The sequence below is a fragment of the Myotis myotis genome, unplaced genomic scaffold (assembly GCF_014108235.1).
Source record: "Myotis myotis isolate mMyoMyo1 unplaced genomic scaffold, mMyoMyo1.p scaffold_m19_p_8, whole genome shotgun sequence".
In the NCBI taxonomy this organism is placed as follows: domain Eukaryota; kingdom Metazoa; phylum Chordata; class Mammalia; order Chiroptera; family Vespertilionidae; genus Myotis; species Myotis myotis.
Window position 1 is genome coordinate 46872210 of NW_023416390.1, and position 25779 is coordinate 46897988.

A 25779-nucleotide genomic window follows, 5' to 3' on the forward strand; every position below is an offset into this window, starting at 1 on the left:
CCCCGGTTTAGTCTTAGAATTCGTCTTCCTACTCAAGGACCAGGAAGGAACAAGACCACTACTCTCAGGACTAGAAGAAAAAGAATCTAGAGAGTTTGATCATGAGACTATCTGATCTTATCCTTTTCAGGTTCCTTCTTTGTGCCAGGTTCTCAATTCATAAACCTTTCCTTCGGTTCTGTTCAAGAAATGCTTACTGAATGACTATTCTCTGCCAGGTAGCAGCTTCCGTACTGAGGAGACAAATGTGTTATAAGACACCACTCCCAACCTTGAGGAAGAAGCTTACGAGGATGAATCCAGCATAGGTTCTTGGCCTTAGATGCATCCTGTTTGACAGTTCCTGCCTGGGTCTTAAGGACCAGTTATTTCATAGCTACTATTATGCTTATCTTGATTATTAGTCCTGATGTCCTCTCTTAGAAGTACTAGTAGATAGGTTGGCTCACGACTGTTGATCCTCAGCCAGGCCTGTCAAATGGGCTGACATGGTGCTCCCAGTTTCTGACATTTCTGTGACCCTGCCTTCCCACTGGGCCATCTTTACAACTGGTTGTCTGCCTGCACCCAAAACCTTATAGAAGGCCTTGAAGTTCACCCTTCAGCAGTGATTCTTAACTTAATTGGGGCTATAGACTCCTTTAGGACTCCTCGGGAAGCCATAGCCCCTCTTCCCAGAAAGAAAATGAGGACACACATCATTTGATATACAATTGTAGGAGACACCCCTCTTGCAACCTGGACTCCGGGTTAGGTAGCCCTTCCCTAAATGACAGACGGAAGAAGAGAAAGTCGAGAGATCAGAGGTCAAATACGGGTTCAGAAGAAGCTGGTTAGATGCTACAGTTAGAGTACAAGATCATATTTCAGAATCAGAGAACAAGAAACTAAACCTGCAAAAAGCTCTGAGTTGAAGCATAGGAACATGAGATTGGAAGTAAGGATGTAGAACAGTCATGGGTGACACTGAAGGAGACTTCTAGGCTTTTCTACATTCTGAGTAGAGTAGTGAGTCAGCCCTTTTTGTGTGGCTCAGCTCACCTTTCCACAGGGATTCACTCAGAACCTAGGCAAATTGCTTAAGAAGCTACATTTCTCTGTGGCAGAATCTGCTGGTTGCTAACCAGTATCAATCTTCTCTTGCTTCATTCCATTTCACTTGGGATGGCAATTCACCCAGATCAGAGACTACACTTCCTAGCCTCCCTAGGGTGGCTATGGGGCTAAGTTCTGGCTACAGAGAAGCTGTGGGAAATGTGCGGCACTTCTGAAGTTCCTTGGAAGGAAAGAGTGTGTTCCCCTTTGACCCTTCCTCCTCCTCTCCCTCTCCCTCCATCCTCCCTGAGGTCTGAAGCAGGGATGCAATACTAGAGCTCCAGCAGCCAGCCTGCGCCATCGTGTGACTGACTCTGAGGACATGAGCCACGTGCTATGATAGGGCTGAAAAGGCACAAGGAATCCGGATCCCTGGTGACTGCCAAATTGGAAACTTCTTTAGTGAGAGAAAGAAATAACTCTCTACGTTGACCATCTTGGCACTCCTCTTAGATCTCCCCTCCTTACAGCTGTGGCAGGCGGCCTATCTTCACCTTCAAAGCGAACACATCTGGGAGGAGCTTAGTGAGCCCTCCGGTGTCCAGACAGGATGAGAGACAAACAAAAGAGCAAAAAGGCTGAGGGGAGGGTCTTGAATGACAACAGCACCTGCAGAGTGGACTTCCTTTCCTCAGTGTGTGCCTGTGCCCTGCACCTTGGATACACTGGGCACTGAATCTGGTGCCATTTTCAGTCTTCAGAACCACCCTCTAGGATGGGTATTATTACTCCCCACTTTCCCGAAGAAGAAAATGAGGTTCAGAGAAATTCAGTGATTTGCTTTAAGCTCTCACAGTTAGTTTCAGAGTCAGACTCCCCAGTCCTTTGTATCACATCTGCTTTTGTATGACAAACGAGAATGGCCTCCTGCAGGCTCTCACACTCTGCCCAGTGTTAAATGACTGATAACTCCCCTAGAAAATTCCTCCTGCGTAATTTCTATGAAAACAAAGCACTAGATCGCTGAAACCCTAACCTCAGAACAAAGGGCTGGTATAGGTCTCCCCATAAAGATTATGTATGGTGCTCAGTTACTTGTGGGCAGGCTGCTGTTTACACTTGGGCACAAGTCGACCTGCACTGTTGTGGTTGGTGACCCTGTTTTGGAAGGAGAGAGTTGTATGTGTACATTTGTGAAGTTTTCTTTGGATCTTCACTGGGTCCTTGCTTGGAAGAATACAACTCCAAGATATATGCACAGGCAAGTATAAATGCATGCACATAAATGTGCTTTTTATTCCAGCAGCCTGATACCTCACACTTTGTCACTTGCATTTGGATACTGGACATTTCTTTTAAAAAGACTATGCTGAGGAATACAGTTACTATTTCCTATTACCAGTGCTACCCACACTTAATGATAGCACGGTAAAAAAAAATGAGTATATCACTAATTCCTACTCTGCCAAAGAGTCTTTTGCTCTTTTTTCTCAGGCTGGTTTGGACACTGTTCTCAGTTAGAGGAGAAACTGTCACAGGGAGCACATTTCTGCATAAGCTCCCGACAGCGCTGCTACAGTTCATGATCTTCCAGGGGAACTGGCTTAGAATAATTTCTAGATAATAGTTATGCCTTCTTCAGACAATGCCTTGTCTCCCACTGACAGAAGCTATTTCACTCTTTTAAATAACCTTCTCTATCGATCTGTTGGAATCGGATCATATTTTATAAATATCCTTTGTTCAGTACGGCTGCAATTACTATGTGCCATGTCGTTGGACTGGCCTTGACCTCAGATGGCTGGGACATATTTTAGTGTTTCATGGCTGCGCTGCGGTAAGGGAAGAATAAGGGGCTTTGATTTTTATGAAGCCATACAAACAAGGAGAGTTTGTGAGAACTCTCTGGTTGAAGAACAGCCTTTCAGGAGACTATCTGGTCATAAATGGCTCAAAGGGGTGAGTTCCTTTTATTTACCTTGAGATTGGGCTATATATATCAGGAAATTGCAGCTGAGAGGCCTACAGAATATACACTTAAAGATGCTGGGTGAATACAGGGCCTATATTAATAAGGGTACTTAGGCCTTACTAGATATGTAGCTCTTACTCTATTTTCCAAAAAGTTAAGTTTTTTAAAATATATATATATATTTTTATTGATTTCAGAGAAGAAGGGAGAGGGAGAGATAGAAACATCAATGATGAGAGAGAATCATTGATCGGCTGCCTCCTGCACGCCCCACTCTGGGGATCGAGGCAGCAATCCAGCAATGTGCCCTGACCAGAATCGAACTGTGACCTTCTGGTTCATAGGTTGATGCAAAATCACTGAGCCACACCGAAGTTTTTTTGAAGCTATACTTTCTAATTAAAATTGTTCATTAGTGTGAAATGCTCCAATTAAGCGATAGTATCTTTTCAAGTTAGGAGTATATCACGATGTCTGTGCTTGCTGATACATTTTTACCTCACAAATCATAATACAGTAAAAAGGCAAGATACCAGCAATGGTTTCTTTGACCCGAATGCCTCTCTGCCCTTTGCAGCTCCAGCGATTCAACATGGACACTCCGTGAAGTTAACCATGACTTGCGAGCAGGGAGCGTAAAAACCATTTTCGATTTTAATCAATTTAATCTTTTAAGCCTTTTAGCATAAAAGGCTTCACCTGTCACATTTGCTTTCAAAAATTTGTCACTGTTGTTTTAAATTAGCCAGCGAAGAAAGAATCTTTAATTAATAGAAACTTTTCTGAATGGGGTTACATATTTTTGAGTCACAGCATTAAACCGCTTTGGAACACACACGACTCAGTAAGTAATTTTAAAGTGCCCGTTCAGGTTTCATGGCTGTGAGAAAAATAGAGTACCTTGGACTTTAACAACTTATATTCCATCTTGATGTCTGATGGAATTTCTCATTTTATTTATTTATTTATTTATTTATTTTTTAAATATATTTTATTGATTTTTCACAGAGAGGAAGGGAGAGAGATAGAGAGCTAGAAACATCGATGAGAGAGACATCGATCAGCTGCCTCCTGCACACCTCCTACTGGGGATGTGCCCGCAACCCAGGTACATGCCCTTGACCGGAATCGAACCTGGGACCCTTCAGTCCACAAGCCGACGCTCTATCCACTGAGCCAAACCGGTTTCGGCGGAATTTCTCATTTTAAATAATACCACCCTTTTACCTAAATTTATTTTTCAAATCTACTTTACCATGAACTTAAAAAGTGGAGGATTATTTTCTAAATAGTTCCATAGTTACTAAAACCCATGTAATTCTTATGTAGTTATTTTAAAATTATTGTAAAAAATTTGTTACATTATTTCTCCTGGATACTTTAACAGAATGTGGTGCCACTGTCTGGGTGCATAGATGGTGGTAAAGCATAATCATAGTGTTGAGAGGAAAGACAGTACTCAGGAGGCTATGCTGACACTACATCAACTGACCACCGGTCCTTGTCTCTGACAAGGTAATGTGTATGTAGGGGAAACTGTGAGGTGATTACAAGAAGTCGACCCAGGAAGCACATGCACCCTCCCCCCAACCCAGGACCTTAGAGTCAGTTTCATATAAATTTACAAGGACTTAGAAACAAACAAAGGGTTCACCTACTCCAACAAGTATGGGGAAAAAGCAAATTCAGAAACAAACAATGATTTTGAAAGGAATGTATCACTACCAACTGAATTTTGTTTTGGAATTTTTAGTTAACAATAGGTTGATCAAATTAGTTTGTGAATTTATGACAGCTTTAACAATAAAGGAAATACAACTGAAATAGAAGGACCAATATGCTTGGATGGGAAAATGGACCAAGATCATACTCTACAACATGACCTCTTTAGATACATCATTAAGATATATGGAGTTTTTTAACATGAAATTCGCAGTAAATTTTGAAAGCTAGAGTTATTCTTTCTTATAACTATGCTTTTATTAAATTGCATCATTCAATTAAAAAATACTTCATCTTTTATCCACTATTAAATCAGTATAAACCTACTAGATTTATAAGATGATAAACCTTAATTATTTAAAGATAAAAGATGACAAGGGTAACTGTAATAGATTATTACAGAGTCATTGGAATTGAAATTTTAAAGTAAGAAGCCATAATCATACATCATGGTTGTTTATATGAAAATAATAAGGACTTACATGTTGGTATTGGCAGTTGATGTCAGCCATTCACCAGCTAATCCAATGATATCCAGTCCAGTGGAGAGCTGATTGAAAAATCGAGGATGACCTAGAGAGGAAAGCAACAGGCAAGCATCAAAGCAAAGCCAGATTTTTCAAGCTACCTTCAAAGCAAAAGCCTGCTCTCCCAGGCCTCACAGATGGGGCCTCCATCCCAATGGTCTAATAGGGCTGCCCAAGGGTACGGAGAAGGAAGATCAGGTTGACTCACCCTATACCCACTTTTACCATGAATGAGTCCCCCAAATTTATATGTTTCTAAAGCATAATGCTTTTAAATTTTAAAAAATCCAATGTCATGAAACTAATAATCTTTTCCAATATCTTAATTTCCAGATGAAATTCTTACTGTATTTATTTTTTAAAATATATTCTTTATTGATTTCAGAGAGGGAGGGAGAGGGAGAGAGAGAGAGAACCATCAATGATGAGAGAGAATCATTGATTGGCTGCCTCCTGCATGTTCCACACTGGGGACAGAGCCCGCAACCTGTGCATGTGTCCTTGACCGGAATCGAACCCAGGACCTTTCAGTCTGCAGGCCGATGCTCTATGCACTGAGCCAAACCAGCTAGGGCTTGTATTTATTTTTTAAATTACAAATTAGGATATAGTGGTCCTGATTTTTCTCATAAATGTTTCAACCTTTAAATTTTTTTTTGTTTTGTTAATCCTCACACAAGGATATTTTTTCCATTGATTTTTAGAGAGAGTGGAAGGTGGGGGGAAGGGAGGGAAGGTGGGAGGATAGGAGGAAAGGAGGAAGGCAGAGAGAGAGAAACATCGATGTGAGAGAGACACGTTGATTGGTTGCCTGCCGAACACACACCGACTGCGCTGGGATGGAACCTGCAACCCAGGTACGTGCCCTTTACCAGGAATCAAACCCACGACCCTTTGGTGCACGGGCCAACACACTAACCACTGAACAACACTGGCCAGGGCCCAAATTTCAATTTAACATCTCAAGGATTTAATCCCCAAATCAAGGTTTACTAATGGAGGAGAGGCTGCAGGCCTCAGAGAGTGTCTGTGGCTCTGTGGCACCCAGGCAGGTGCCAGCTATGATGCTGATGCCGAGGGCATGCCAGCACTCTCTGGGTCTCTGTGTCGGTCAAACATGGCATCAAGCATTGGGGTGTTTGCCTGTATATAGTCACGTGGATGTTAAACTAAATTTACTGCTGAGATGACCTGGCATCTCCCATGTGAAACAGGGGTGGACACAGCCTCCTTCACTCATTGAGTTGTTGGTAAAATAATTGTTATTATTATTATTAAACATTAAAGTCCTTTGCAACCCAGAGTAGGCTTTCACAGGCTTTGTTCTCAGCAATTTCAGGATTGCTGCCAAGTTTTGGGCAACTTGGCATTCACGCAAAAACTCAACCCCACATCAGCAGGCTAGGCTTGGCTGTCCCAAAGGAGTCGGCGCGATAGATTATCTAGAGGTATGTGACAGGGAACTGGTGTGAGAAAGATATGCTGACTGCTGTGTTTCCAGTGGAAATTGCTTTTGCCTCTGAAGTAACTGTCAGAAAGCTAGAGTTTGGCGGTTCCTCCCCTAAGCCCCCTCTCTGAGAATGTCTGTTCTTTCTCACATGTTCTTTCAGAACATCTGGACTATTACTTCTTTTATTTAACATATATTTATTAAATGTATCGGGGTGACATTGGTTAACATGAACATTCGGCTATTAATTCTTATCAGAATAGTCCAATCCCTGCATCTCAACATTACTCAGAAAATAATACTGATCTTTAGAAAAAATAAAAGAAGCATAAACATTAAGCGTAGAGTAAGTATGGGGCCAGATTCTAGACACTCGTGTAGACTACCCTAAATAGTTCAAACTAGCCCATTTCACTCTGCTTTGCTCAGTATCAACAGAATCTATGAGATCTCCTGCAACATAATTTTGTTGAAATTCATTTAAAATTACATGTGATAGCCCTGGCCAGTGTGGTGCAGTTGGTTAGAGAGTCCTCCAGTGCACAGAAGGGTCTCAGGTTTGATTCTCAGTAAGGGCACATACCCAGGTTGTGGGTTCCATACCCAGTAAAGGCAGACGGGCGGTGGGAGCAATAGATAGATGTCACTCTCTCACATCAATGTTTCTTTCTGTCTCTCTCCCACCCCATCTCTCTCTTTCTCATTAATGAAAAACATCCTTGGGTGAGTATTAAAAACAAACAAACAAATAAATAAATAAAAACACATGTGATACCCATTTGAAAACTTTTAACAACCTTTCATTTAAACTTTCATTTTAAATAGGACTGAATCATAAAGAAATTCAATCACACTATTTGACAATGTCTCAAAACCTCACGGCCTGGCAGAGACAAAAGATGGTCAAAGATGAATGACAGAAATGACCTCAAATAAAAGTGAAACAGCATCTCATTCCCATTAAAATATAAAGGACACAAAAGTAAGTAAAACCTTAGTTTTCCCTTATGGCTACAGCCTTATGCCCCCAAAACCTTACATGAGAATTTAAATCAAATAACAAAATGACCCAGTTTAAATTTCAATTTCAACTCTCTACAGTCAATGAAAATAACAGATGACAAATATGGGATGCGTTACACATGGCCTGGAGTCAGAGAGTGGGAGAAAAAAGTAATTTCCTTAAGTTCAAGTTTTATTTTTGAACAAATAAGCTTCAAGAATGAAAAAAGAGAGCTGGAAGGGAAAATCTACTTTGATTATGAGACATATCAATCAATTGCAATCTGAGGCACTTATTTGGGTTCTGACTCAAATGAAATATAACAAAACAAAACATTTCTGACTTTCATGAGACATTGAAAATTTGAACACTGACTGAATATTTGATATTAAGGAACTATAAATGCTGTGGGGTTTTGGATATAATAATGATATGTGATTATTTTTGTTTAAAGAGCCCTTGATGGTGAAAAATATCTCTATTATAAAACCCTAATATGCAAATAGACTGAACGGCGGTGGAACAACCGAACAACTGGTCGCTATGATGTGCACTGACCACCAGGGGGCGTGCGCGGGCTATGGCAGGCGTCAGCAGCAGGTGGCAGAGCGCGGAACATGGTGGGCATTGGGCGCAGCAGGATGGTGGAGCAGGTGAGTGGGGGTGCCAGACCAAGGCGGGGCACTGGTCGCTGTCATCAGGGCAAGCCTCTGGTGGTTCCTGAAAATTCTTTGCTCCCGCGTGCTCCATTCCTGCCAGGCGCTCGCACCTGCTGCTGGCGCCGGCCCCGCTCACACCTCTGCTGGTGCCCGGCATCAGCCCTGATCACTCGGCACTGTCAGCAGGTGTGAGAAGCAGCTGCAGCCCAGATTGCCCCTCAGGGCTTCTCCACCTCCTCCTGCTCCTGCGGGACGATTGGGGCCGGCAGCCACCTCTCACACCCGTTGCTGGCGATGGCTCCGCTCGCACCCACTGCCGGCGCCTGGCGCCGGTTCTGATCACTTGGCGTCGTCAGTGGGTGCGAGCAGCGGCTGCCAGCCTCAATCACCCAAGGGCTTTTCCACCTCCCCCTGCTCCTGAGGGGCAATTGGGGCAGCAGCGGGTGAAGGCGGGGCTGGCGCTGTCAGCGGGTAGGAGTGGTGGCAGTGGGAGCGGAGCTGCTGGCAGACAGGGGATTGGGGGCCGCAGTGGGAGGGGCTGGGCGGGGGTGCGGAGGATGGGCTGAGACCGCCCCTGTGCCCACTGCAGCCTTGTGGCCCACAGTTCAAGGTGCATGAATTCATGCACTGGGCCCCTAGGTTATGGATAAAATAATATTATGCCAGGGATGTGCTTTCATATAATATAGAAGAGGAGACCATGGGCGGAGGGACAGGTTAACAAAATTGGCAGCAGCTAATAATGGTTGAAGCTGGGTATTGGGTATACAGGCTCATTATACTACTCTACTTTTGTATAAGTTTAAAATTTTCCATAATAAAAAGTTAAAAAGAAAAATTAAGGAATTCTACATATTTACTGTGACTGAGGGCTGATTAGTATCTGTCTCATGGACAATCTACGTATACTGGTCCTTTTTTCAGAAATCTTTTGTTAATTTGTAGAGAAATCTCCAAATGCCATCATCACCCTTCACAGAGCGTACCCAGATCAGCATGCTTTCACTATTAAAACCCAATTCATGCCCCGACCGACGTAGCTCAGTTGGTTGAGCATTCCTTGCCCTGAAGGGCTGCCGGTTCGATTCCTGGTGAGGGACGTGCGGGAGGCAGCCGATCCATGTTTTGCTCTCACATTGATGTTTCTCTCTCTCCTTTCCTCTCCCTCTAAAAGTAAATTAAAATAAACCCAAACCCTAATTCATTATTTTGGCTGAGCATTAATATCCTTTTTAAAAGAATAAAACATCTTCTACTGTGTGTCGCTACCTGTGGGGTTTGCCCTGTTGCTTTGATATCTACCTCTGTGTTAGAGACCAGCATCCCGAAGCTGTTTTCACATGGCAGCCACAGTACACTTTGCCAGGGTCAATACCCTGAGATTCAGCAGAAGGCTTCACACTGCCTGGAAGATAGTAAGCTCTACAGATGCAAATACCTGTTCCCAGAAGCTGCTCTGAAGAACAGGGATGATTGGCTACAGGGTGAATATCTAAGTGAATTCATACACTGAACTAATAAGAGTCCATGCTTCAGAGCCCAGAAATAAACCCACATCTATACGGTCCAATAATATCTGACAAAGGAGGCAAGAACATACAATGGGGTAAAGACAGCCTATTCAATATATGGTGTTGGGAAAACTGGGCTGATACATGCAAAAAAAGGAACTCGGCCACCTTCTTATATCATATACAAGGATAAACTTCAAATGGATTAAAGACTTAAATATAAGACTTGAAACCATAAATCTTCTAGAAGGAAATATAGGCAGAAAAATCTCTGACATTTCTCTTAGCAGTATTTTTTCTGCCATATCTCCTTGGGCAAGGGAAACAAAAGAAAAAGAAACAAATGGGACTACATCAAACTAAAAAGTTTTTGCACAGCAAAGGAAAACCATCAACAAAATTAAAAGACAACCTACTAAATGGTAGAAGATACATTCAATAAGGGGTTAATATCCTCAATTTATACAGAACTCATACAACTCAACACCAAAAAACCCCCCAAACATTTCAATTGAACAGTGGGCAGAGGACCTGAATAGATACTTCTCCAAGAGGATATGTAGATGGCCAATAGACATATGAAAAGATGCTCAACATCACTTATCAGCAGAGAAATGCAAATTAAAACAACAATGAGATATCATGTCACACCTGTCAGAATGGCTATCATCAATAAATCCACAAACAACAAGTGTTGGTGAGGATGTAAAGAAAAGGGAGCCTTCGTGCACTGCTGGTGGGAATTCAGACTGATGCAGCCATTGTGGAAAACAATAGGGGGGTCCTTAAAAAATTAAAAATAGAACTGTTCTATGACCCAGTGATTCCACTTCTGGATATATATCCAAAGAAACTTAAAACACTAATTCTAAAAACTATATGCACCCCTATGTTCATTGCAGCATTATTTACAATAGCCAAGACATGAAAGCAACCCAAATGCCCGTCAATAGACAAGTGGATAAAGGAGTGTGGAACGTATATATATATAATGGAATATTACTCAGCCATAAAAAAAACAATGAAATCTTACCATTTGCTACAGCATGGATGGACCTAGAGGATATTATGCTAAGTGAAATAAGTGAGACAGAGAAAGACAAATACCATGATTTCACTTCTATGTGAAATCTAAAGAACAAAGTAAATGAACAAACACAATAAAAACAGACTTATAGATACAGAGAATGGACTGATGATTGCCAGAGGGTATGGGGGGAGGACTGTGTGAAAAAGGTGGGGGGGATTGAGAAGTACATATTGGTAATTACAGAATAGTCACGGGCATATAAAGTACAGCATAGGGAATATAGTCAATAACATTGTAATAACTATGTACAGTGCCAGGTGGGTACTGGAAAAATAAGGGGTACTACTATGTGAAGCAAGCATGTCAAACTCATGGCTTGCAGGCTGCATGCCTCATTTATTTGGCCCATGTTAGCCTTTGAGTTTGACATGCTTGGTGTAAAGTATATAATTGTCTAGCCCAGTGGTCGGCAAACTCACTAGTCAACAGAGCCAAATATCAACAGTACGACGATTGAAATTTCTTTTGAGAGCCAAATTTTTTAAACTTAAGCTATATAGGTAGGTACATTGTTATTAACTTAATTAGGGTACTCCTCAGGCTTAGAAAGAGCCACACTCAAGGGGTCAAAGAGCCGCATGTGGCTCGCGAGCCGCAGTTTGCCGACCACTGGTCTAGCCATTATGCTATACTTAAATTAATTCAAAATAATATTAAATATAAGCTATAATTGAAAAATAAAATTTTAAAAAGGAGTCTATGATGCTTCAGCTTTATCATCAATAGGGGTTGCCATTATGACATATCCATGTATTTTTCTTTAAGGGACTACACTATTTGGGCTTTACTGATAAAAGTATGTGGTCTCATCTCTCTGAGAAAGTGTATTTAGAGTGAGCTGACAAAATAAAAAATGTTGGTTCAAAGCAAGTCAAGCTAAAATATACACAGAGAGAGAATTCTGACTCCTTTAATCTAGCCAAATAACCCTACTTAATTTCCATCAGAAATGGGTTAGCCATTAGATACCAAGGTGAAATGTAACTAAGTTGATGAGTGTGCTTTTCTTTAAAAATGAAACACAGACTGTAATATAATTGAGTCGTGTCCACCCTCAGTTATTCAAGGAAGTTACACTTATTCCAGTGGTGTTGGCAGACCTCAAAAGCTGTTTGGGATTCTTTATTTAAAAATGCTTCTTTGGCCAGCCTCATTATTTCATTTTAACACTTTGTTTTTGACATCTAATAGCCTTACTCAGCTCTACCTCCACCAACCTTCCCAGTCATACTTTCAAACGGCTAGGAAGAGTAAGAGGGATCATGACAGAGAGGGAGAGAAAAAGAAGAAAAAAACAAGAGGCTACCAGTTGTGGTCTCAGTTGGCAACTATACCATGAATTGCCAATACTTGTAGATCTATCTGCCCCAGAGCTCAGGAGGGCCAGGCTGCAGTGGGGAAAGATAGTAGAGAGAAGAAATCACTGCTTAACTCTCAGGCTTCGACGTAGACAGGCAGAAATCCAAAAAGTCCTTGAACTTGAGGCAACTGAAAAGTAACCACTTTGGCCAGGATTGCTGATTAGAGAGGGTTTGTGTAATGTGAAAAGGAGGCAAGAGGGGATCCTCCAGAGCTTCCTGTTGAGATGGGAGCTGGCGATTTAGGGTGTCTAAACTCCAGAGGTAGCCCTAGCCGGTTTGGCTCAGCGGATAGAGCATTGGCCTGTGGATTGAAGGGTCTCAGGTTCAATTCCGGTCAAGGGCATGTATCTTGGTGCAGGCTCATGTGGGAGGCAACCAATTGATGTGTCTCTCTTATATCGATGTTTCTCTCTCTCTGTCTCTCCCGCTTGCTTCCACTCTAAGAATCAATGGAAAAATATCCAGGTGATGGTTAAATAAAGAAATCTCTAGAAACTCTTAAAAAAAATCGAAGTTTTAAACTCCAGAGGTAGGAAGAGAATCTGAAGTGTGTGTGTGTGTGTGTGTGTGTGTGTGTGTGTGTACGTGTGTGAGACTTTTTGGTCTAGCCAATAGAAGGAGTTGTGGGTTAAATTGTGTGCCTTAAAAAGATATGTTCAAGTGTTAACTCCTGGTGAGTGACTATTTGGAAATAGGTTCTTTGCAAATGTAATCAAGTTAAGATGAAGTCATAATGGATTGCGGTGGGCCCTAGACCAAAGATTGGTGTCCTTATAAGAAGAAATTTTGACACATACACAGGGAGAATGCCATGTGAAGGTGAAAGTGAAGGCAAAGACTGGAGTGATGCATCTATATGTCAAGGAATACCCACAACCACCAGAAGCTGGAAGAGGCAAGAATGGATCCTTCTCAAGATTCTTCAGAGAGAGCATGGCCCTGCAGACACCTTGATTTCAAACTTCTGGCCTCCAGAACTGACAGAGAATAAGTTTCTACTGTTTTATTCACCCAGTTTGTGGTAAATTGTTATGGCAGCCTTAGGAAATTAATATAAAAAGGAAGAGAAATGGGCCCAATTCTCCCCAATTTCAGGGACAGGCAAGAGCAGGATTTATCAGAATGAAATGGCCATGAAAATGGGTCCTTCTGCTCTCTTTAGGTTGTGAATAGCTTAAAACCAAGAATGAAAACTTTATACTGAAGCTGACAGAGTACCGTGTACTGTATCTCTTTTAAATCTACTCTCACAACAACAAATGATGATGGGCCTTTGCCAGGGTTGGGGCCTTCCATTAACTGCCACTGCCTGAGGTAGCTGTGTGGCCACTGAGCGCTTTGCCTTCCCTCACTAGGTTTGTGTTCTCCTTCCACATGAGTTTGACATCCTCACAACTGGAGAGGGTGTGGTGTAGGGCAAGCTTGCTGCTGCATGTTCACCTGGCTCTCACCCTTACCTGTGCGGACCCCGTACTTCAGGGTGTCTCTGCAGTCAACCAGAATCTGCTCCAGGGACTCAGGTTGGTCAGAGAGCTCCAAGTTGAAGCCCTCCATGCCTTCCAGCAGCTGGTGTGGGTGATGGAAGTCCAGCACCTTGGTGGAGCGATCAAACGTCTTGCGGACATAGTTGAGGAGTATGTCCACCACCTCCAGTAGGAATTGCACAGTTTGCTCCTCCCCGTTCTTAGCTGGAAGAAGATCTGGGAAGGGGAGGGGAAAGCCAATGAGTGGTTATCACTTGACTCATATCTGCCTTTTCCAGGCCCAGAAATTCCTAGCACCAGCCATGATAGCTCTTATAGGCCTAATTTCATTCCAGGATATGCACCCATATACACATTGACGATCTGATGTACCATCTTCCCAGAAAATCGCACATAAGCATATACACAGAAGTTCTGCACACACTTTCTGGGGGTCCACAGACTTTCTGATAGTTAGGCTGCTCATAAGTGAAATGGAGAGCTTTGAGAAGCTGTGAGCAGCCTGCCATTTGCAGGCTGAACGGACATCTGTCAGGTTTGCGATGGAGGGGGCTTCTGTCTTGCCCCCCTGGTACCATGCGTGTCCCTATACATCTGATTCAGACATTGGGCTTTTGATTTAGTGTCATGATGTGCTTGATCTGTTGATGGCAGAGGGTCAGGCCTCTGTGGGTAAAGGCTGAGGTCTCCCTTGAAGAGTGTGGTCCTTTGTGATGTCCTTAGACAGAAAACTAGAACTAGAAGATGGAACTCAGGAAGGTGAGAGGTGTGATGCTCTGCATCTATTCCCTGGATTATCCCTGAGGTTTAATAAAGTCTCGTTTGCTATTCTGGTCACTCCTGCTTGTGGGGAGTTAATGGACAGGGTGGTGGTGGATTTACCTTGGAGCTGTTTGGGAGAGACAGACTGGGAAAGCACCAGTGATGTGGGGGACAACAGTAAATACTGAAAGGAAAATGAGTTTTGGGACAGCACTTTGGCATGAGGTCCAGACACACGGCTTCCCACAGGGTGATTTGGTTCTTACTGTTGTTGCCAACCTTGGAGGATAAATGCTATTAAGGGAATTACCTATATTCCTATATTCTAGGAATCCATATTAATCCTTGGAAGTGTTAGAGTGGACTGTTTTATTGACTATCCTCATCCAGCTCCCAAAGCAATAAAGACTGGCACTAAGGAAAGGGATTCAAATGTTGAAAAAGTAATGACATTTTTGGTAAAAGAAGTAACATTTTAGGAAAAAGTCAAGAAATGCAATAGAACCTACTGGATAGCTCTGGGGAAATGGGGGTAAGGGATGGGTGGGGAGGGACTACCTCGAGCAAACAGGTTGGAGAAATCAGTCTCCGTGCGCCTGAAGTGGCCATCCCTGTCGCTGTTCTCGCAGGAAATCAGGTTCTTGGAGGCCTGCCTGTCCTTGAAGGCGCTCACCAGCCGGCTCTTCTCCTCCAGGCTGTTGGTCCTTTGCAAGAAGCCTGCAGCGCAAGAAGCTGGGTCAGAGATGGTGCACTGAATTCCAGCCTCAGAGGGTCAGCTGCTGAGCCAGGCTGACTGTGCAGGCAGGGTTCTCACTTCTCCAGAGAAGCTGTCTGCGTTTTCTACAGAAGGGCTCTGGCACTGCCTGCCTTCAGGCGGGGAAGGGGCAGTGCCAAGTGTCATCAGTGGGACAGACCCAGTCATGCAAGAGAGAAAAACAGTGAGCAAAGCCCATTCTCATCTCCGAACGAGACAGCGAACTCGGAATTAAGTCCATTGGACAGCTTCCACTCCAGTAACCAGCCCCAGGATGGGGTTTTAAGAGAAGGACGTGGTTGGAGAGGATACTGCCAGCCCAGGGCCTACGGGCTGTGCAGCCGAGGGAGGGGGTGAGGACCAGCAGTGGGGATTAGGGAAGATGCTTTCCTCAGCCACCAAGTACAGCTCACAGGTTGAATGTAAGTGTAATTGTTCTGAAGATAAATGAGACAGACCCCCTACCCTCCAGGAGCTTACAGTTTGGCAGATGGTAACCAAGGTTGTAATAAAGCTAGAAAGGCATCCAAGAACTCCACGGAGATAGACTCTGAGCCCAGGGTGGGATTCAAAGCGCCTCACCTCTGCCCCTCCGAGGGAATGGATCTCTCCCAGAGAAGCAGGCTGAGCCAAAAGGACTGGAGACTCTCCACACATCCCCTCTGGGCTCGGGGCCCTGCAGGCCCCCACCTCCCCTCAGCATCTCCTCCAATTTAGCCTCAGGCTTAGTCCTTCGTCTGAAATGCACCATACTGAAAAGAAGAAGGGAGTTCTAAGCTTCTTGGTGACCCCAAAGCTGTCTTTGTAGATACCAAGATCCTTGGGGAGTCGCTTACATCACAAGGGAGGCTTGGAGCAAAGTCCCAGGAGGTTCAAGAAGAGGCAAGTTAATCTGAGGAATTCCGCTTTACTTCCCCAGGACTGCGCTTCAGCGGTGCTGGGTGGGGGAAGGAGGGATGCAGGGGGAAGGCTGGGTGATTAGAGTCCTCCCACACACAGGAGTAGGGTCTATTTTTGGAGGGAAGAACAGGAAGGCAGAGGCACCAGGCCCTTCATTGTTCCCAGCATCTTGTAAACTTACCGCTAAAGCCCGAAAGGACACCAGAAGAGGAGAAACACACCACTGCAGTGACTTTCAACCGATGTGCCACAAGAATCTTCAAAACATGCCATACCTGGCGATTTAGTCAGGGGCACTGACCTATTTTTCCTTAGATTGTCAAATTAAAAAATGACAACAGACAACACAACAATAGCCGTCCAGTGTGAATGAATCAGAATTATACCTATTTTTTTTTTTTTTTTTGCAGATCAGAAAAAAAATGTATTTTCTGGTGTGCCACAGAATTTTAGTAATTAGTTTACGTGTGCCATGCAATGACAAAGGTTGAAAATCACTGTACTGTATAACAGAGCTCTACACTTGGATTTAAAGGTGGGGGTCTTATCCTTTCCCTCACCTCTTCTCCTAAGTTCTGAATTCCTCCTCCAAATTCCCAAAGTCCAAAACCAGGAGCCATCACTCACTTGCCAGAGAGATGCAAGGTGGCCTGACTCCTGAATTCAGAGACTGCTGCCCTGCTCCCAGAACAGGGAGCTGTGGAATTTGCCAGGCTGAAAAGACCAAATTTGCCCTGTGGCAGAATGGAGGTGCGGTCCTGCCCGCTGAAACCCTACTCTTAGGTCCTTAACCTCTGGTTGGCTCTGACCCACTCCTGGCAGAAGCCTTCAGTCTCCGTACTCTGGGCAGCTGCAGGACCTAGGACCTCCACTTGGGCTTTGAATGTTATCTCTAAATCTCAGAGGTGTCCTGATGGGGTTGAGAGGTGACAACTGTGACACACCTTCAAACCTGCATCCCAGTCCTGGACCACCCTCCCTGGAGTGCACTAGGAATCCATATTTTCTATAAGTCCTGTAAGTGGTCTTATGACTAGCACACTTACACTGCATTATAATTTGTGGCAAAAACCATTAATCTGATAATAGAAACACTTACTGTATATTGTTATTATAATAACAATTTCCTGGAAGGTATTTGTTTTCTAAAATACTGGGAGCCTCGCTGGGCTCTGAGAGGCTCTGGAAGGAGCGGTGAGCTTCTGCAAGGATGACCAGGTGGTGGGTCACATTGAGGTCAGTGTGTTGACAACTTCCCTGCGTAGCAAGGAGTCCCGGACACGGATGCAGACTGTATTCCCTCTTGCTCTACACCCTGGCAGTGAGGATCTAGTGTAAAGTAACCCAGCTCAACATTCTTAAGAGGCAAAGAGGCAAATCAGAGTGAAAGACAAAGCTGTAGGTGGCTTTGGTCAGGTTGTAGCACTCTGGCTAGCTTCAAGCTGAGGACACGGGGTGAGCCTATCACAACTCCACCTCTGGGCTCTGGGGAGATCCTGCTGATGGTTCCACATGCTGACACCAAACTCAAAGGTCTAGGTGCCCCAGTGAGTGGGGACGTGTGGGAACTAGGGGGTACCTGACACCAGCCAGTTGTTCCCAAGGGGGGCTGCGAGTAGCACAGGGCATAAAAGCACACGGCCACGCTGGGCACTGGGCCTGAAGCCCAACAGCCCTGTTCTCCTCCCCAGCTGTCGCATGGAATTGCATTTAACTAGAGGAAGGGACTGTTCTGGTTTCTATGGGCTAAAAGTGCCCTGCCAGATCTCCCCCCACTCACACCTTTTATTTTATTTCACGGGAAGCCAAAAATGTATTTGGAGTCTCTCTCTGTTTGAAAGTTGTCAATTAACACAAAATCAAACATACACACACAGAGACACACACACTGCATAGGCTAAATAAGGGCACAGGGGCTGTAACTGGCAGCCCGTCTGGGACCTCTGCAAAGAATAGTGATGGAGGTACAAAGACACCGGTTCAGCAGAGCCCAGAGTCAGAACTTCGGGGCTCGCTGCATCTCCTCTTTTGGTCATGCCACCATGCCTGCCCCAATCTCAACCTCTTGACAAGAATTGGATTTCTTCCCTAGAGGATTCTGCCTCCAGAGCTAAGGGTACCTCTGGTGAGACACAGGTCTTCCTTGCAGCCTCATTCCTGGGGGTTCCAGGGAAGGGGGTAGGAGAATGGGTGGGGTGGAAACTTGGCAAGGCACTGAAGAAGTTGGGGGGGGGGGGAGCAGGGCAATGAATTAGGAGGTGGGAGGAGGACCATTAGTCCCTCTGCTATTTTAAGGTGAAAGATCAAACCAACCCCAAATGGTGACAGGTTAAGAGGGCAACCTTCAGGCCACAGAAAATCTGGAATGAAGGGAGTGGAGGTGTCTATGTCGGGGGAGGGGAAGGGGCTGTGGATTCAGGTCAAAACTAAAGACTGCACTATGCCTCCACTAGATGAAAACGGAAAGCCAGAGTTGGCCCAAAGTATGGAAAATAAATCCTCCTGGCTTTTTCTTTCCTTTCAGAATCAAACCTCACGTGAAGCCTCCCAACCGGTTGGGCCAAGAGCATGTCTTTTAGCAGAAGGCAATTTCCCCTTAACGACTCCCAGCCCTGTCCGCCTCCGATGGGTTTCAGCTTTCCTGAGATTACTGTTGGGGGGGGGGGGGTAGAAACAGAGAAGAGCTCTCTAAGGATGGTGGCCCCCCAATGCCCAAGGGCTCTCCCTCAGGCGAAGTTGATGCAAACTCGGGGGCCCCTATTCCTGGACCCAGAGAAGCTCCTTTACCCAAAGGGCCGTTTAGACTTTTTCCTGCAGACTCGAAGGGCCCACGGACCGGGGCGAGGCCAGGAGGCGGGGACGGGGCGGATGAGGCTGCCCACCAGCCGGCCCAGGACCGCGGGGACAGCGGCCCTCAGTTCTGCTTGCCCGGCTGCGGACAATGACGGCTGCCGGAGCCCAGCGCCTCGCCGAGGGGACCCGGCGCGGAACGGGCCATTAGGCCGCGAATGGCGGCTGGGGGAGGGGAGGGCTATTTATAGAACAAAGCTCCGCTGCTGCCAGCTGCGCGCCGGGACCGGCCCCCCGCCTCGCCCCGCCGGCCTAACGTGCCGGGGAGAGGGCCAAACCCTGGGGCTGGGCTTCCCCTGGAACAAGGCTAGGTCTGGGGTGGAGCAACCCTTCCTCACCGTCAGAGGTGCTCCCGGGATCCAGAGGGCAGAGCCCCAGCAACGCAGGGCGGGCGCCGCGGGGGAGGGAGCGTGGTTCCCAGAAGCTGCTTTAAACAACCCGCTGTCGCCCCCCGGGGCCGGGGCGCAGCGAAGCTTGGGGGACCCGGCCCCGCGAGCAGCCGCTCGCCCCCCGGCGGGCGTGCCGGCGGGGCCCGCGCTATCTCCGCGAGCAGCAGCTGATGGATGGGTCCTTAATAAGCCCCTCATCCATCTCCCGCGCCGCTCCGCCCCCTGCCCGGGGAAGCCCGTATTTTCTGGCCCGATAAGGCTAACGATTTAGACGGTGAATTGTAGCCAGGAAAGCAAATCCTCATTGTTCAGCCGGAGCCACTCGGCTGTGTCCCTTCGAACAATCTCCTTTTTTTTCCTTTTAAAAAAAATGACATCCCTTGGGCGTTTTCATTTCAGACCTTCACGTCTCCAGAGAGCTGTTCTTTCTCCTTTCCAGTTCCCAGATCTATTTCCCTTTCTCTCTGGCAAACTGCACCCGACCCCCCCTTTCCCTCCTGAGGCCCCCCGCCCTCGCCCGCTCCCTTTCCCGTCCCTCCTCCACTTCAAGGGCAAACCCTCGGGTCTGCGCCGTCCGCCCCCGCGCCCAGGCAGGCCACCGGGGGCTGCAGGCAATCCTTTCTCTTGCCCTCCGAGGCCCCAGAGAACGAAATCTGGACGTTATGGCATCTCGGGGCGAAAATCTCCACCCGGAGAGGCCGCTTTCCATGCACGATGGAAAGAGGGGAAGGGGAGGTGTGTGCCGCCGCCTTGGGCCAGATCTCGGGTGACGCTCGGGGGTTCACCTTTCTGCACGACCTTCCAGACGCGCGGGCGGAGCGCGAGGGCCGGAGCGGCCTGGGCGCCGGGCCGCCGCGCGGGGGCGCTGTGCTCACGCGCTGGCACCTAGACGCGCGGCGGGTGGCCCGCGGTCACAGGCGCCCGAAAGGTCCCTCCAGGCCAGGCCAGGGGCAGGCAGAGGAGAGTCCCTAGAGCCGCGTCCCTGCGCCGCCTCCGGGCTGTAAGCACCGGACCCCACAGCCGGGAGCCCCTGGCCAGTGCATCCCGCTCCTAAACCCGCGAAGCCGCCCGCAGCGCCGCCTGGCCCGGCCCCGGGGGCCCTCTTCACTCACCGCAAATCTTGAGCCCCAGTTTTTTGGTGCATCCATGGGCCACGCCACACCAGGTGTCATACGCTAGAAAGCAAGAGAGGGGCGATCAGTGAGGCTTGGACCACGGGAGGACGGGTCGAGAGCAGAGGTTTTTCTGGGGAAGGAGGCGCAGGGCTTGGCCACAGCTCCTGGTTCAAAGCTCTCTCCTGAAAGGACCACGGAGCCAGGTCGGTGGGCGGACGGGCACACTCGCGTCCTGCTCCCACGTCCAGGTACAGAACGGGGTCTCCAAGAGGCCGCGCCCCAGCGCCCCGCAGGCCTCCGAGCGACCCTCGCGGGGAGCCGCGGACGCGGGTGGCAGAGGATCCCAGGAGCACAGGGCCAGCCCCGCAGCGCGCATTGCCCGGTGCCCACCACCTGGCCCCGGCTCTCGATCTCCTCCCTAAAGACTCGAAAGGCGAGCACAGCCGCCCGCAAAGGGAACACGGAGGCATCTGGGACCATCACATCTCATAATTTCTTGGCGGGTCTCCAGGCGAGTGGCAGCTTAAAATAAACTGGCATGAAATGGGGTCGCGGAAGAGTTCAGGAATTAATTGGGTGAAAAATAGTATTTGACTAGATGATCGGACTCGCTTGACTGCTCTTCTGTCTGACTGGGGAGTCGGGAAGACAATAGTGCGCATCCGGTCCTCATCCCCGACCCCCCTTCCCAACCCGCCCCCCATTAACCCTTCCCTCGACATCTGGGGTCTGGAGATAGCGAAGGGACCTGTTCTCCGGTCATATTGGCGGACCCACGAGGTGCCGTATGATCAGGCTCCTCAGGGCCGATCCTGCCCTCGGGTTTCAACTTGCAGCCAGCAGCCCCCGGGTGCCTACGAAGCCCCCTTGCATTCCCTTCGGATCCTTCAAAGCAAGACTCCTCCCACCACTCCCACCCCACCCCGCTCTGGCCGGTGCCTGCAGCCGCCAGCGAGGGTAGACTGCGACCAGGACAGTGAAATGCATGGAGCCAAGGCCCAGCGCAGCTCCAGCGAGGAGAGGAAACAGCCCCAGGTCAGTGAGGCAGCATGGCACAGACGGAGTTCCTGCAGCAGACATGACCTCGGTGCCCAAGTCAAACCCTACTAATACCTGGCAGGTAAAAAGCCCATAAAGTGCTTTCACTGTAAACCCCACCGCAGCTAATTTTCATAGCCGCCCTGTGAGACAAGAGAAGTGTTCATCTAAGACCATTTTACAGATAAAAGCACCGAGGCTCAGAGAGGCTAAGCGTTTGCCAGGGTCAGGCAGCTGGGGCGCTGGAGTTCAGGCCTATCCCCCTGTCTTTCAGAGTTGGGAATAACAGTAAAAGGAAAGGAAAGGGAGGTAGAGGAAATGAGAGAGCCTCTTGGATGCAGCAAGTGGTGGAAAGCAACGGAGGAGGGGTGGCTGGAGCAGAGGCAAGTCCTGGGGTGCAGATTCAGCAAGGCTACCTCTCAGGGGCCGAGCAGCGAGCCAGCTGGGCGGCTGAGGACGTGTCTGCAGCGGAGGTTGAGAGTGTAGAGAGCCCAGCGTGCAGCCTGGGATGCTCCCGCCACAGCTGGCTGTTGGGGGCCCGCGACGGTGTTCTCCCGACAGGTGCATGCACTTCCCCGGCGGAATCTTCTACTATTTCCCCTCTACTCGGCGGATTACAGTCGCGCCAGGCAATGTGCGAACTCAGATCAGAGCTTCTACTGGGGTTCGGACCCGGGGCTGGGCACATGCCACTCCACGGCTGGCTGCAGCCGGGAAGGGAAGTAGGAGCTCATTGGAGGTGGGGGCGCAGTACTCAAAGGTGGAAGAACACAAGGGCCCTCAGCAGAGGAGGGGCGGGAGCAGGAAATGTGGAGAGGACTGGGAAAGAAATCCATCCAGGCCAGACAAAGGCTCCTGGCCTCGCTTTCCTCGCGGCCTGCTCTGGCCAGCTCCGCCGCCAGTGCCAGACTCACGTGCCGCCAGGGCTGGCGGCCCTCCCGAGCCCCTCTTTGTTGTGTAGGTAATTGTAGTTCGCCTGAGGAGCGGGGGGGGGGGGGGGGGGGGGGGGGGGAGCCGCAATGGGAACTAGAACGCAGCCTAAGGACTTACGACAAGGCTTCCAGCGCGGGAGCCAGTGGCAACACTAGGGATGGAGAGGGGGCTTTACCCCATAACATCCCCCATCTTCGTTGGTGGAAACCATCCACGTTTCCTTACGCGTATAGAAAGTGTCGTAAAAGCGCAGCGATAGGCCCTCTCAAGGACCCTGCCACCCCTCAGGCTCTCTTTTATAGAAAATTTGGGGCTGTTACTATCTGGAGCTGATGGATTTGGGGATGACACATTTCAATCCAAATTGGAAAAAGAAAAACAATTCTCTCATCCCCGTGCCTCTACAGAAAAGTGGGATATCAGTCTGAATTAAAGGCATTCTGGAATGGATTGAAGAACTGAACTAGGAGTGGGGAAGCATAAACCTCCCCCTCCCCCTTACCCCCCCTCTGCCCTTGAACTGGGGGACCTTTCTTCCTCTCTCTTCAGGACACGCAATTGCAGACAGGTCTCCTGCCCGGGAGAAAAAAGAGCGGTGCTCTCTCCCCGCGCCCTGGCAAACCTTCTGGCCTTCTGGTTCGACAGCTCTCGCCATTCAGGATGCTGCCCGCTCCTTTTTCTTTTTTCTTTCTCCTCTCTGAGATGTAATGAATTGTCTAAAATGTTCAGGCTCAACCCCAAACCATTTTATGCACCTTTCTTGCCTTTGACTTCTCCCTCACTTGTCAATAGCTAGAGGCAATTTGGAGCAATTAGGGACCCCGAGTTTTCTAAAAGCTGCAATTAACGTCGACGTTTCCGCTGATTGTAGACTTGGAGCACAGCGCGCGGGGAAGGGAGGAGGGGTCAGATCTCGGCTTAACGAAAACCGGAGCCAGAAAACTCTATTCCAGCTGAGACTCTCGACTCCTCACACCGCCCCCTACCCTGACCCCCGACGTCCCACCAAGCCAAGAAACCACACACAACACAACAAAAACAACGCTCTCGCCACCCGCCCCTCTCTCGCAGCAAAGCCCTAGCCTTCAACCATCGCTGCGACTCGGACACGGCGTGGTCCCCCTTCTCCAGCGCCTCCAAATCGCCTAGCAGCCCAGTCAGTTGGTGACCTCTGGCCGGCCGGGAGCGGATCGGGCCCCATTTCTTTCCAGACTCTTTCCTTGCTCTGCCCCTTCCTTTCCGCCAGCAGAGCCTCCCCACGTCCCAGCACTCATCTTCCCTGCAGTGATTTCCTAGGAACCCGGGGCAGGACCTACTTGTGGGACGAAGGTTGGCAGTATTGGGGTCCGCTCCAGCGTTCGAGGAGGTAGCCGATGAAGAAGGGGTCGAAGACGCCATCGCCTCGGTCGTGCCGGGGCCTCTGCTGCCCGGGTCCTCGGCCCGTCAGGCGCAGGAATAGGCTGTAAAGAGAAGCGATAGCTGCGCGGGGAAGGCTGGCGGGGTCCGGCGCGCGGGAGGCGGCTGAGCGACTGGGGGGCGCGGACGCTCTCCCTGAAGTCCCGGCTGGGGGGAGAGGAGCGGGGGGGGGGGGGGAAAGGGCTGCTAGTCGGCTGGGTCCGGGTGCGCAGGGGGCGAGGGGGAACATGCGCGGGAACTCCGAGACTCCGGGGTCGGCCACGTAGCCCCGGGCGGCTCTCCAGTCTGGAGAAGCAGCGGGGCGACCTGGAGCGCAGAGCTGAGACCAGAGGAGCCCAAGGCCAGCGCAGGACGCAGGGTGCGGGGGCTGGGCTAGAGGGCAAGGCAGGCTCGGGGCGCGATTTCCCAGCCCAGCCGCGACAAGCCCCATTGGGTTCTCGTCTGCCGGAGGGCGGGAGAGGAGGGTGGGGGGAGCGGCGCACGGCGCGGGCACGTCTGGTTCAATGTCTGATTCCCGTTGTTGTGTCTGGCTAATTCCCTGGAAAGAAGGAGGCGAGCTGCTCTGGGAAACCGATGCCTTCGGTGAGACCAGGTGAGGACAAAAGGGTCCGGACCTTTGGGTGCTTCCCCGGGGAAGCACTCCAGTCACCCTGCACTCCAAACCGCCAGAGAGCAGCGGGTCGCAACCTCGCTGGTCTCCCTCTGGTCCCACCCCGCTGTGAGCCATCTCGAAGCCTCGGATGAGGCTCGTTCCAGGATTCTATGTTTCCCCTCTACCCAGCCCTCTGAGGTCCCCGGATCCCTCGCCGCACAGAAAGGGTGAGGGAGGCCATAAAGGGGAACGTCACTCGGGAAACGAATTTGCGCCCAGCGCGCGGGAGGCGGCGGGCAGGGATTGAGACGCGGCACCCTTGCTCCGCGCTGGCGCGATGGCGCCCGAAGACTCGGGGACAGAGAGAGGGGGGGCGAATCTGGGCCGGTCTCAGAGCGCGCGGAGTAAAGCCCACCGCCACTGCCTTCTCAGCCTCCCTAGGACCTCACCCCCAGCTCCGCGCTCGCACGCGCACGAAAACGCAGGCAGAGGGTAGACCGCGGCTCCTGGAGGAGTAACAGGTTATCGCTTCGAGTCGCGCCTTCGGCGGCGGCTGCCCCCGAGCCCTCAGGTGAGACGGGCACTCGCAGCCGGGACGCGCCGGCGGAAAGCACTCGCCATCCACGTCTGCGCGAGCCTCAGCCTCGGTGCATCCCGGGGCGTGGATCTTGCCGGTGGGGACAGGCTGAGGGCGAGGGCGGGGGTCTCTGCGGCGCACCGGCGGGGAGGCAGGGCTGGGCGGTAGATGGCGGGCGTCCGGTATTGACCGAGAGACCGCGGGAGCCTAGGCTGGGCACTGGGAAGTCCGGCGGCCGCGCGCTTACCCACCTTGGCTCGGCGACAGCAAGCCGAGCGCTTCCGCTGCTCCTCCGCGCGGCGCCGCGCGATCCGCTCGGCTCGGCTGGCTCCGCCACAGGCTTAATCGGCCCCGCGTCACGTCCAGCTGCCGCCTCGCTCCCACGAGCACCGTCCCGCACACTAGCGCCCGGAGGAGAAGAGAGCGACGGGGAGAGGCGGCGGCGAGGCTTGGGGGAGGCGGGGGCGGAGTAGGGAGGCGGGACCCGCGAGGCGGGGGAATCACGCGGCCGCTGCTCGCGGGGGCAGCTCGTCGGCAGAGCGGCGGGGCTCCTCTGCAGGTGCGTGACCGCCTCTGGAGCTTTACACGGCGATTATAAACCCAGATCACGGTTTTGCGCCCGGAAAAAAAAAATGACCC

At 49.4% G+C, this 25779-nt stretch overlaps 1 protein-coding gene across 1 annotated transcript in view; it reads right to left on the reverse strand.

Annotated features, from left to right (window-relative positions):
- GAD1 (glutamate decarboxylase 1) overlaps nucleotides 1–25623 on the reverse strand; it is a 43396-nt gene extending 17773 nt beyond the window's left edge. The window contains exons 1-6 of the mRNA XM_036320856.1: nucleotides 25392–25623; nucleotides 23872–24015; nucleotides 20582–20644; nucleotides 15135–15293; nucleotides 13788–14030; nucleotides 5212–5302 (exon numbers count right to left, since the gene is read on the reverse strand). Of these exons, the coding sequence (XP_036176749.1) occupies nucleotides 5212–5302; nucleotides 13788–14030; nucleotides 15135–15293; nucleotides 20582–20644; nucleotides 23872–23953 (638 nt within the window). The 5' untranslated portion in view covers nucleotides 23954–24015; nucleotides 25392–25623. The remainder of the gene's footprint in view (nucleotides 1–5211; nucleotides 5303–13787; nucleotides 14031–15134; nucleotides 15294–20581; nucleotides 20645–23871; nucleotides 24016–25391) is intronic.
- Nucleotides 25624–25779: the final 156 nt, after the last annotated feature.